Source organism: Triturus cristatus, chromosome 8 (assembly GCF_964204655.1).
Source record: "Triturus cristatus chromosome 8, aTriCri1.1, whole genome shotgun sequence".
NCBI classification, from domain to species: Eukaryota; Metazoa; Chordata; class Amphibia; order Caudata; family Salamandridae; genus Triturus; species Triturus cristatus.
Window position 1 is genome coordinate 1480893698 of NC_140591.1, and position 11191 is coordinate 1480904888.

Consider the following 11191-nt stretch of genomic DNA (forward strand, 5'->3'; position numbering starts at 1 on the left):
AAGATTTTTTGATTGACACTGCCACAATTCAAATTACCACTACAATGCATTGAACTCTCAAGGCAAAACCAAAAGGGGTCCCATTATGGCAAGCAAATACTTGGTTTACCACAGCATTTCACACCAGCTGAGCTCTCCACCCTTTGTCCCCATCCAGGTTATGAAACAGTACACAAATGAAACTACAAAACTATTAATAAAGAAATGCTAAAAGCATGGTTATGTCATTTTAAGTTTTATTAGCCATCTTTTATAAAAGTGACAAACATTGGGGTACCATTGCTGCAATTAAAAGTGAATTCTCAGCCCCTTATTTCAATAAAAGTCAGCTCCCTGTTCTGCTGGCACAGATGTTCCTAATCACCTCCCACCCAACAAGACCCACTCACCAAACGCCTGCCACAGAGGACCATTCTTAAAATACAGTAAGCAGAAGGGAGTGCCAGCCAGCTAAACATTAAATACAGCAATGATGAAGAACCAGACAAAATAAATAGAAGGGTGCAGCTCATTCTACATGTAGGGAATGTTGGTGTCACATGAAATTATTTGTTTGCGTACAGAAGTGCTAAACACCCAAGACTAGCAAAGCACAAGATACTGTTTAAAAAAAAATCCCCAGACCCACCTGTTCTCATTAGTCTTAAAATGCGCTAAGCACACACGGACAGCAGACAATCCCTAGAAACACGAGAGAAATCAAGGCTAGAGGTAGAGGTAAAACAATTGAGTGCAAGATCTGGAGCAGCCCAAACCATGCTCCCAGCAGGCTCAGAGAGGAGCCACCCATGAGACCTGGGCCTGCATCATGGCCCTCTTCAGCTGCTCGTAGGTGACAAACATGACCACGTTCCAGGATCCGAGCCGAAGGAACGAGGGCATAAATCTGAAAGAAAAACCCCAAAACAGTGTTCAGCATCAATGTGGTCCATTATTTGAAAGTCGACTCCATCACCATGCATCCAATCAACATCGACGGTTACCAACATGTCTATGCAGATACTCTAGGTGCACAGATGCAGAGTCTTACAAGAACAAGTCCCATATGCCCTCCACGAGAGCCAGGAAGCACCAAGCTACGTCTGGGCATGGACGGACTACCCATCTGCTGTGCCATGACAGCTACATCCGAACAGATGTTGGAATGAAACCGCCCAATGCTCAGGTTATCTATATCAGTGGTTCCCAACTTGTGGTCCAGGGACCCCTAAGGGATCCACCAAGACTCCTCAGGGGGTCTGCAACTACTTAGAAAATTGTGTATATAAAAAAAAGCCAAGTATACCAATTAAAATTTTAAAACCTACTGTAAATATGAAGGAATTTTAAATTGGAGGCTAAAAATTAAATTGGTATCTTTGATTCGTGGGAGCGGAGCAGGTGCATCAAACAGAATATAGTATGGGTGATGAGTGGCCTCAAATTGAGTAAAGCTCCAACCTTTTAGATTGACTAATTTTATTTATATCGTTTGTGAATTAAATTAACTATGTCCTCATTTGTTTATTGTGTTCAAATAGACAATGCTTGGGCCAGGGTCTCTGTTTTCTATGAAAGACTCCCTGCGGGTTCCCAGGTTCCAATATTAAGTAAGGAAGGTTCTCAGCAGTCAAAAGGTTGGGAACCACTGATCGATAGAACCAGAAGCAGCAGGAATATTAAGAGGGCGCAGAAAGGGATGCCAGTGAGCTAGATGCATTCAAGCGAGCCTTTAAAGGACAGTGGACCAACCCTCCCTCTAGCTGCCTGAGGATTAGTGCAGGGGGCGAAATACTGCTCATAGATCAGGTTCTGAAGATGCCCATGATAGAAGCGCTACAGTCAACTAACTCCGCTACAGAAGCTGCAACTTGTGCAAGGACTCAAGAGAGGTTATTCCAGCTCCTGGAGAAATTTAAATAGTTTGAGGGACTGGCATAGTCTTCATTAGACACCCCTCCCTCCCCAAATCAGTAAGATTTATAGCTGGGAACCAACTAACAAGCAAGCCAATAAACCCGCCCCCCCCCCATCTCAGAATAATCATTGGTTAGGTACATTTTAGCTCGAGTGTAAATTTGTGCTGCAATTAAAACCTGGTGTGGGCAAGGCACTCGTGGCTATTCGCTTGATCCCTAGTTACTACCACCTCTGGGGTTTAAAGACTCCATTTCTACACAGTACTTACCCCTTGTAGAAGGCCAAAGGCCCTTCCTTTCTGAACATGGTGAGCGCACAGTTCAAGGCGCTGCCGTACTGGCCCGGGGCAGAGTTCATGTATCTAGTCTTCACTACATCCACTGGGGAGGCGATCACAGTTGTGCAGAATCCAGCACCGAAGGCAGAGGTGAAGTGACAGGGAAGAGTATCTGAGGGAGACATGGACCGACAGCTGATTGGCTGCATCCTGCACAGAGCTGAGGCATGTCCCACGTGACTGCAAGTGCAACTCCCCACCCAACCCATCAGCCACAAGGACAAAGCCACAGCACGCAACACCCCACCCCACCCCACTCCTTGTGATCTGAAAGGAAGCCAGTACCAGAAGGAAGTGAGGTCACATGTTTGCGTGGTGTAACCTGCAATGTATTACCACTGTTCAGTGTGGCAAGGGGTGATGACAGGCAAAGCCACGAGTGGGTCATGATGCCCTCCTTCAGCGATAGGAAGGACTGGCATACTATACAGCTCAACACCTGGCATCTTTCAAGTGTGCTTGTTTAATCAGATTTTAACAGTGTCAGGATTCAAGGTGATCAGGTTTATGCAGCAAGGTGGAACCACATTGACGTGGTTATGACTATTAGCATAGGTAGATTTGTGCAATCAGAGAGACAGCAAACCATAGCTTACTCCCAAAAAATGAATTAAATGGAATCGGACCTTGGCACCGCAGTGAACAGGAGTTTTAGTACAGTTGTTCCCAAGTTTAGGCAGCCTTCAGTTTCATTGCCACGGCATGCATATTTACACCCCCCCCCCCCCTCCCATGAGCCAAGTTGCAATTCAGATCCTTCCAAGCAGTTCACTTCCACCCCTGAAACATCCTAAGCCTACCATTTGCCCAAAACACATCTGAGGCGCCCGAGGAAAGCTTTAATCTCGGCCCAGTGTGCTAGAGTGGCAGTGTATACATAAGGCAGTCTGGCTGGCTTGGTCTGCAGGTGATACACGCCTCATCTCATGTACAACTGTCCTGCCCTTTCAAGGATTTAAGAATGTGCACTTCAGTACTTAATTTGAGCCAGTGATTTCAAGTGCTCGGCCCAGGCACTTATGAAAGTCAACCACATGGTAGCAGGTTTGTTTAATTTTGCGATAAGCAGAACCGTTATTTAATTGAATGTACATAAAATGACAGCTGCCCGCCACCCAAAGCTAGAATAGCTTGGGCAGCATGTACTGTCATGTCCCATGTATATTAAAGTCGGAGTGGTCTTGTTGGTACCGTCATTATCAGCACTGGCAGGGCAATGGGCGCTTTAGAAAAAAAATAAGCATTGGCTCACTACATACAGTGCAGACAAATAAATGTATCCTTTCCAACTCTGAATCTCCAGCTACCCCACACCCCTGCACAACACAAGTGTGGAACCCTCCCGAAGGGGCACCCAAGACCCCAGTGTCAGCTCCCACTCACCTGTCATGAGGTTGGACTTCAGCAGCAAGTCTTTGATCAGATCGTAGGTGACCAATTCAGTGCAGTTCACGATGGCATTGCGAGTGATGTTGGGTGCAGTACCTATAGACAAATGGAAACCGTTTAATGTAAATGCAAACAGCTTCCCAACATTTTCAAAGCCGCCATATTGAACCCAGATGCACGCCAGGTTCTGCTGCAGACTAGCTGTGCACCAGGCAGCGCTTCAAGCATCGACGGAGCACGAACCTTTCCAGAGGCCCTTCATGCCTTCCTCCCTGGCGATGGTCTTATAGGCATCCATGGTGCCCTTGTATCTCCGGCTGGCGCTGGTGACGTTCGCCTGGGCCTGAAACCTCACCTTCACCACGTCGGTGGGTTGGGCGATGGCCACGGCCATGGCTCCGGTGGTGCATCCGGCAAGGAGCCTGCTGCCAAAGCCAACATCTGGATGAGGACAAGGAGGGGAGTTTAGGAAATCAGGATGAACACTAAAGATGGTTATGGAAAAGCTGCCTCTTTCAAGTGTGCGCGTGCAAGAGATCCTGCAACCGAATATAAAACCAGTATCAGGCTCCAAAAGAACTTGAGGCCTATAGTGCCAGTGAAAGGAATACTAAAATGGACTGCACAGCCAGATGGGACATCCAGTGATGTCACCTCCTGTGCTGATGGGTGTACCACTAAAACCTTAAAGCCAAATGTAGAAGTCTTGTTTTGCACTGAGTGGGTTTAGCCGAGTTAGACTACCTACAGTCCTGTCACAATTTAACAATCACAGTTTGAAGGCAGGCAGCTGCCAATAGGAGGCCACAACACAACTACGAAGATTCCTACAACTGTGGCAGAGTTACCATACATTGGAAACCCCACAAGGCTGGAAATCACTGCACCACACAAACGAAAGCCAGCCAATCACGTCTGCTATTTAGCCAGTGAGTGTTTATGTGCCAATTCTGGTTAAACACCGGTTCTTCAGTGTGGCATGTGCCAACAGCTTTAGAGACCAACAGGATACAGCTTTATGTTACCATCCGTCCATGACGGAGATGCATGCATAATTTAGATCAAAAGTCTACAACCTTTTCTGTAATGAGCGCTACTTCTCATCATTAGAAATTGTCATGCGCTACCAAAGCCCAAGTATCTTGCACATGGTCATGAGACCTTGCCCAGCTTCCTGGACTTTAAACAGAGTCCAGGGAGCCCAATACTATGGTTTGAAAATACTTTGACCAGGGGGGTACTATGATCGGGCTGCCATGTGCGTCAGTGCATGCATTGTCAGGGGGTAATGTATGAACATGCATGTGAATGAATGGGATAGGTGTATGGGTGACAGAACGTTTTGTATGTACAGGCGGCACAGTTAATACTTCTTGCCATATGTGGCACAGTTACATGTGCAAACATACCTTTTTTTTTTTTTAAACAGGAGAAATTCAAGTGTAGAAGAATGTTCCTTAGGAACATTTCTGCACTTTAAATTTCTACCTTTTAAAAAAAAAAAAGCTGCGTTTTTCCATTTATAAATGGCTGTGTTTCAGTTATAAATATGGCGGTGTGTCTATCAGTCACTTGGGCATGAGGCCCGTCTATAAATGTAACACTTAAATGAGAGATAAGTCAACTGAAGAGCTAACTTTGCTTACATGCATTGCATAAAACTAATTTTAATTTTCTCCCATGTTAAAGTGTCTTTACATACAGCAGGCATTACACAGTGGCTTGTACACATGGTGCCGTATCCGAAATAGGATATGTCATTTGTTTCAATGTGGAATTTAAGGTGAAATGCGCGCTTCATAAAATATTAGGACTTAAAATTAGAGGAAACCGTTAGAACAATCTTTCTTAGAAGCACGTTTCTTCACTTTGGAATTTTCTTTTAAAGGGGAGAAATGTTTAGTTTATCAGTTATAAATAGGTCACTGTCTTCGGGCCACTAGGGGCAAGATGCCTGCCGTTTGTACATGCAACCCTTTGAAAAGGGAGACATTTTAAATTAAGACTAAGGATTAAGTTCATTCATTTCAATTCTCCAATTTAAAATCATACAGATTCATGTTCAAATACAGAGTTGAGAACTACTTTCTTGAAAGAGTTAAACGCCTCAGCGCATCAGTTCCGAAGCAGTGACCCGCCTGGGCCGAGTGCTGCCCAGGCTCCGCTAGCTGCAGCCTGATATTATCTAAACTTTAAAAGATAACGCAACACTTATTGAAGTTTTGTTAAACACGAAGGTTATGAGCTACTCTGAAGGTTTGTGAGCTACTGGTCGCTGACACTGGACTGGTTAGAGACACCTGGTGAGATGGAAGTTACACACAAGAGTGGACCTGCACTTACGTTCAGAGCCCTTGGTGTAGAACTGCTTGACGGAGTCGTACAGCCCAATCCGGACCGAGGCGAAGCTCATCTGGCGCTGCAGCCCGGCGACCAGGCCGTTGTAGAGACTCTTGGGGCCCTCGGTCTTCACCATGGTGCTGATGGTCCCAAACACGCCCCTGTACTGGCTGGACAGAGCCTTGCTCTCACCTTGTATCTGCACAAGAGAGAATGGGATGGAAAGGGTTTACAGTGATGGGCACGGCCCAAGTCACTAAAACCACCTGTAAGAAAAGGCTCTTCCACTGCCATCCAAAATGCCATTCTTGGGCCAGGGGTTACCCTTCGTCCGCTCCTTTGAGTTAAGAGAAGAAATTGTACAAGAAAAGGCTAATGAGTGATGGTTGGGAGCAGTTTGATACAGTATTAAGAAAGATTGCAATATATTGGTCGACGAGGGGCTGAGGGTTCAAGAGACGCAGCCCATCCGCAGCAGAGACGCCACCTGCATTAAAAAGTCATGCGACACATTTCACTGAAAAGAAACAAAATGACATACAATGCCCCACCCATCTTTCCACTAGGACCATCAAGCACCTAAAAGCTGCAGTCCTGCAGAAATACTCTGGCAAGGGGACAGCCAGCAGGCATTTAGTATGGACCTACGCTAAACCTAAAAATGCATGCAGCGGTGGACTAGAAGACGTGGGAGAGAAGTACAAGGAGCCGAAGAGGCCACTGGCCTGTTGGGACTCAGGGATGCCTCTAAGATCAGTGTGCCATGAACAAGGACAAAAATGCGTCAGTGTACCTGAAGCCGGACTTTGGCAGTGTCCAGTGGGAAGGTGAACAGGTCAGCGATGCAGGCAGCGGTCCCAGCCCCTACGAACTTCACAGCTGCAGTGGCAGGCACATCTGTAGGCTTGAATCCAACCATGTTGATGGACGAGAGGTGATTAGGTTAGAACTTGGAAAATAAGTCGATGGGAAGGAACCTTGAGGGATGCGATGTAGTGATAAGACAAGGCAGACGAACTCTGGCCCAAAGTCTGCAAAAAGAAAGCACAAAAACGTGTAGGAACAGCAGTATACAGGACAATGCAAACAAGTAAAGGAAACCTGTGTGGGGACCCCCTCGCCTGGTGGCTGCTGTGCGCGCTTGGGCCCAATTGGGCTATTAAGATGAAAATGGCCAGTAGCCATAACTGCTGGATGGCCTTCTCCTGACAAGCCAATTTAAAGTTGCACGTTTTGACTTTTATATCAGCAAACACTAGGTGAAAGTCCAGTGGGTGAAGTTTAAGGAGACAGACCCCTAGGGTGGCGGGGCTGCATACCGACTCCATATCTGGGCCTGTTTCTGCTATCAAGCCTAGGACAGTTAGAGAGTTCGCTGGGAGAGCATTGGTGGGTGTGCCCGTGTGCTTCCTGTAAGCAAAGTGAATGTCTGTCTTGCTGTGTATTCAGCTGCTCGCCTCCCCAGCCCACCAGGATTCTACAGGGACTGTAAAGCGACCAGCACTTATCTGTGCTTAACAAAAACATTCCTCTGCTTGGACAATCCACCCCTCCACACATGTATCCTGTGTATCCGCGTTTCTCTTCCTTTAGAACTCTTTTCCAAGTGCCTAACCAAGACAACATCCCAAGCCGTGGACTAATGTTTAACTACACTTCCAGCCCAGAGGGAGCAGCGTTATTATACAGCACAGCTGTCAAGTTTCCTGGGTCTCAACGGGAAGTGCTGCTCCAGGGCGGGGTTTTCCTGTTTCCATTTGCGGACGTGAAGTCTTGTTTACTCCCTTATAAAACGGGACTACAAGTCCCAGCATTCAAATGAAAAACCTGGACTGGCGTTCACACCTGGAACAGCACACCACACACACACCTGGGAAACTAGGCTGGAGTGATACAGTGTGGGGTCTAATAAGACTCGCGACCAAGAACTGGTGATTCAGAAGGATGGATTGAAGACACTGGATAGTGAATTTCTCAAATTGCTATTGACATTTAACTCGTTAATGAATTTTGAAGTCAGGTGAATATCTGAACATATCAAACTTTGAAACTTCATGGTGCCAGGTTTAAGCCTTTGCATTTAATAGTATATGTGTGGCATTTGTGTAGAGGCAGTAGAGCTATCCTAACAAAGAGGTCGCTATTAATCTAGTCTTAATATCACAACACAGGATGTGCCCAAAAGGTTCAACTAGGAGTAAACTTAGAATATAGATGCGTTGCATTCCAGGCTGTTATCGGGCCTACTTCCTCCCGGATTGGCTACTCATGTGAACAGGATTGTCTGTGCGCATAAGGTTGGCCTCCTATTTGCTGCTTTAACAAGACTGTCTTTCTATTGGCTGCTCCGGTTACTAGGCTGGGTGAGGAGAAATTCGAGGAGGTCGGGCCGGTCCTTATTGAAAACAAGAGACAAAGGGATGACCTTTCACACAGTAGCAGCAGGAGACTGCCATTGGCTGAAACGGGAGCCTAGCCTATGGCAATGCTTCCGCACAGAAAACAATACCATGGACCAGTTATTGTTAAAATGCTTATAGAACCACGGCGAGCCGGGGTCCATTTACAATAAATTAACGGACCGGCTAGGTGAGGGTGGTGGAACAAAAGAAAATCCTGCAGCCACCCGACAACTAAATAAGCCCTCAATACTTAGTGCCCCAGTTTAATGGGAGTTACAATCGGACATCAACGAGGCAAATATCCCCCAGCTTGTGTTCAAAATATTTTTTTCAAACTCTCCCTCGGTCCTTCCTGGTTCTACATTAGTGTATGTGCGTTCTAGTGGTGTAACGAACAGGCCCTCCCAATGTATTTCTACATGATGCGCTGCCGAGTCGCCGCACTGCACCAAGCGGCCCCCGGGGTGCTAGGCCCCTCCTGCCCGCTTGGGGAGGGTTAACAATCCCATGGAAGTGAAGTCTAACAGCTGTGTGTTTGGGGGGGGAGGGGGGGGTACTTGTGCCCATTGCATTAAGTGGGCAGGTACTGATGATTCACTAGTGAAAGGTCAGCCCCGATTACTCACAGGATGTGCGGTAATTAGCACCCGGCATCAAAGTGAGTGTAGTGGGAGCTGGTGACGTTAACGGGAGGGGGGAGGTGAATGTCATGACATTAGAGGAAGTACTTGTGGTGGGGGGGGGGGGGGATGCAACAACTCCGGCGTGGACGGATTTTGCGCATCCAGTTGTCTCACTGTGCGGTGAGAAGGTGGTGAAGGCAGGGTTGGGGGTGCGGGCCGGCAGGTGCGCTATACAAGTCGAGTCGGTCGTTCCTGCGCGAAAAGCGTCGAGACCCGATGGGGCTAGCTATGCACATGTGAGGCAGTGCAAGAGTCAAAGTGAAATTAAGACTCCTGCTTATCTTTGTAATGTTCTATTGTGTAACACTTCTCTTGTAACGTAACTGGTTCTATTGTACAGCGCTCCGACACGTAAGGGTAATGTCCGCGCTTTATAAAAATGCACTAAGGCGGGCCCCGGTGCCATTGCGCCTCCTGCACTTTTGACAGCGCCGTCTCGGGCTCACACCTCACTCGGCTTTTCAGGGCTGGGCGCATGCGCAGAGACTTACCTTACTCAAGTGTTTCAGGACGAGGTGGGCGCAGGATCAGGATTCCCTAAAGGTGTCCCGCATGTCGAACTTTCTTTCCCGGTAGCCCTGATCTTCCATAGGTGAAGGTTCAGAAAACAAAGTGCGAATGACCATACTACTTATCCTGTGGAAAGAGAGGAGACGGGCGTTATTTCACACACACGGCGATCAGTTACTACACAGTGTAGCGATACCCATCTAGGCAAGCGCTTCAGCGCCCACACGGGGCTAGGTAGCGCTATATAAAATGGCACAATACTGTGAACGGGACACTAGTAGCCTACCACATGCCGCCGGTGTCATCTCTTTACCGACGACCACAGCATTATACGACAAAATCACTTCCCTATAACAGAAAACTCAACACGCGATGGGGGGGGGGTACCCTCAGAAGATCCATTACACAACAATGCAGCGCTATAAGACAAAGGCGGTAGCCCGAGAAGAGAGTACACCGCGACACTTGCAAAATGGTTGTTATGGCATAACACCCAACCCCCCCACAAAAAGCACAGCCCTAAGCGTACCAATAGTAGGGGGAACCCCATCAAGAGGGAGCCACAAAAAAAAAGTTTTCTAATATTACGGGGGGCGGGTATCTCAGGTTACAAAAATATCTTCTGAAAAAAATTACAAGTTAACATTCAGAGAAAACGACCTTTTTCCCGTGTAAAAAAAAACATAAAATAAAAAAAATGCATCCCTCACAAATTAAGAGCAGAAGGGCGCCTTACTATACAGAACATTAGTAGCCTGACACCGTGCTTAAAAACACACAAATTAAACCAGAAGCCCGCCATTCCTGGCGCCCAACAGCTGCTCCAGTGACACAGAAAGCGGACAACACAAAAAGCGCACAAAGGCAGCCGAGACTCCGCGAGGCGCTAGAGCCCTAGAGTTGGGCGCCCTCCACTTACCTGGTTACAATAAATTAAAAGAGGGGTTGAGGGAAAGTGGGACGGAGCCGGGGAAGATTGGCGATTGGAAGCAGCAAGATTGGAAAGTGCCGTGTCGGGGTGAGTGAAAGAAGCCGGTTCCGCTCTGTCCTTATATACGGGTGAGCACGCAGGGCAGAGGGCAGGACGTCCAAGGTAAAGCCCGCCCACCCGGACCTGCTGGGACCGCCCCGGAGCCGGTAGAAGCATCCTCTGGAACCGCTATAAAGCTGGACATGTGGCGCCCCCTGTTGTCGCACATCCTTCGGTGCGATCCCGGCGCTCCCACCTCGCACCGGTGATTCAACCATCCTCCATGACAGCCCGTATATAGGGTTGCCTGCCATCTGGCCGGTTTTTGTACCGGCTCCACGGCATTTTAACGTCCTGGCCGCCACTAAAATAAGCAAAATCGCCTAAAGTAGGCATTTGTACATACTTCTGGAGCCCCTTAATGTAAACTTCACCCACACATGTTGTTTTAACATATATTTCACCATATACTCTGTGTGCCTAACCTTATTAATGTGGAGTGACCAGTCAGATGTACTTCTGAAGTGTATTCATTGTGGAAAACTAAAGACTTATGAACAGGTGCACGTTAATGTTTAGTTTAATCATGAAAACGTGTAATTCTGATTTATACTTCTGTCTCAAGTCGTTTTGCATTTATTTGAAGCATATTACATATGAA

General features: G+C 47.2%; 1 protein-coding gene across 1 annotated transcript; it reads right to left on the reverse strand.

Moving 5' to 3' along the window:
- Positions 1-219: 219 nt before the first annotated feature.
- UCP2 (uncoupling protein 2) lies at positions 220-10737 on the reverse strand. Its single transcript, XM_085623327.1, has 8 exons — positions 10480-10737; positions 9542-9686; positions 6759-6996; positions 5969-6164; positions 3869-4066; positions 3620-3721; positions 2168-2348; positions 220-886 (listed from the first exon to the last, which is right to left on the reverse strand). Exons 3-8 carry the CDS (start codon positions 6882-6884, stop codon positions 772-774), a joined length of 918 nt encoding a protein of 305 aa, XP_085479453.1. The 5' UTR covers positions 6885-6996; positions 9542-9686; positions 10480-10737; the 3' UTR covers positions 220-771.
- Positions 10738-11191: the final 454 nt, after the last annotated feature.

Coding starts and splice junctions, on each gene's coding strand:
- UCP2 (XM_085623327.1), bottom strand. CDS start 6,884: ATGGTTGGATTCAAGCCTACAGATGTGCCTGCCACTGCAGCTGTGAAG. Junction 3,722..3,868: donor CATGAAGGGCCTCTGGAAAG/GTTCGTGCTCCG, acceptor ATTTGTCTATAG/GTACTGCACCCAACATCACT. Junction 887..2,167: donor CCTTTGGCCTTCTACAAGGG/GTAAGTACTGTG, acceptor TTTTTCTTTCAG/ATTTATGCCCTCGTTCCTTC.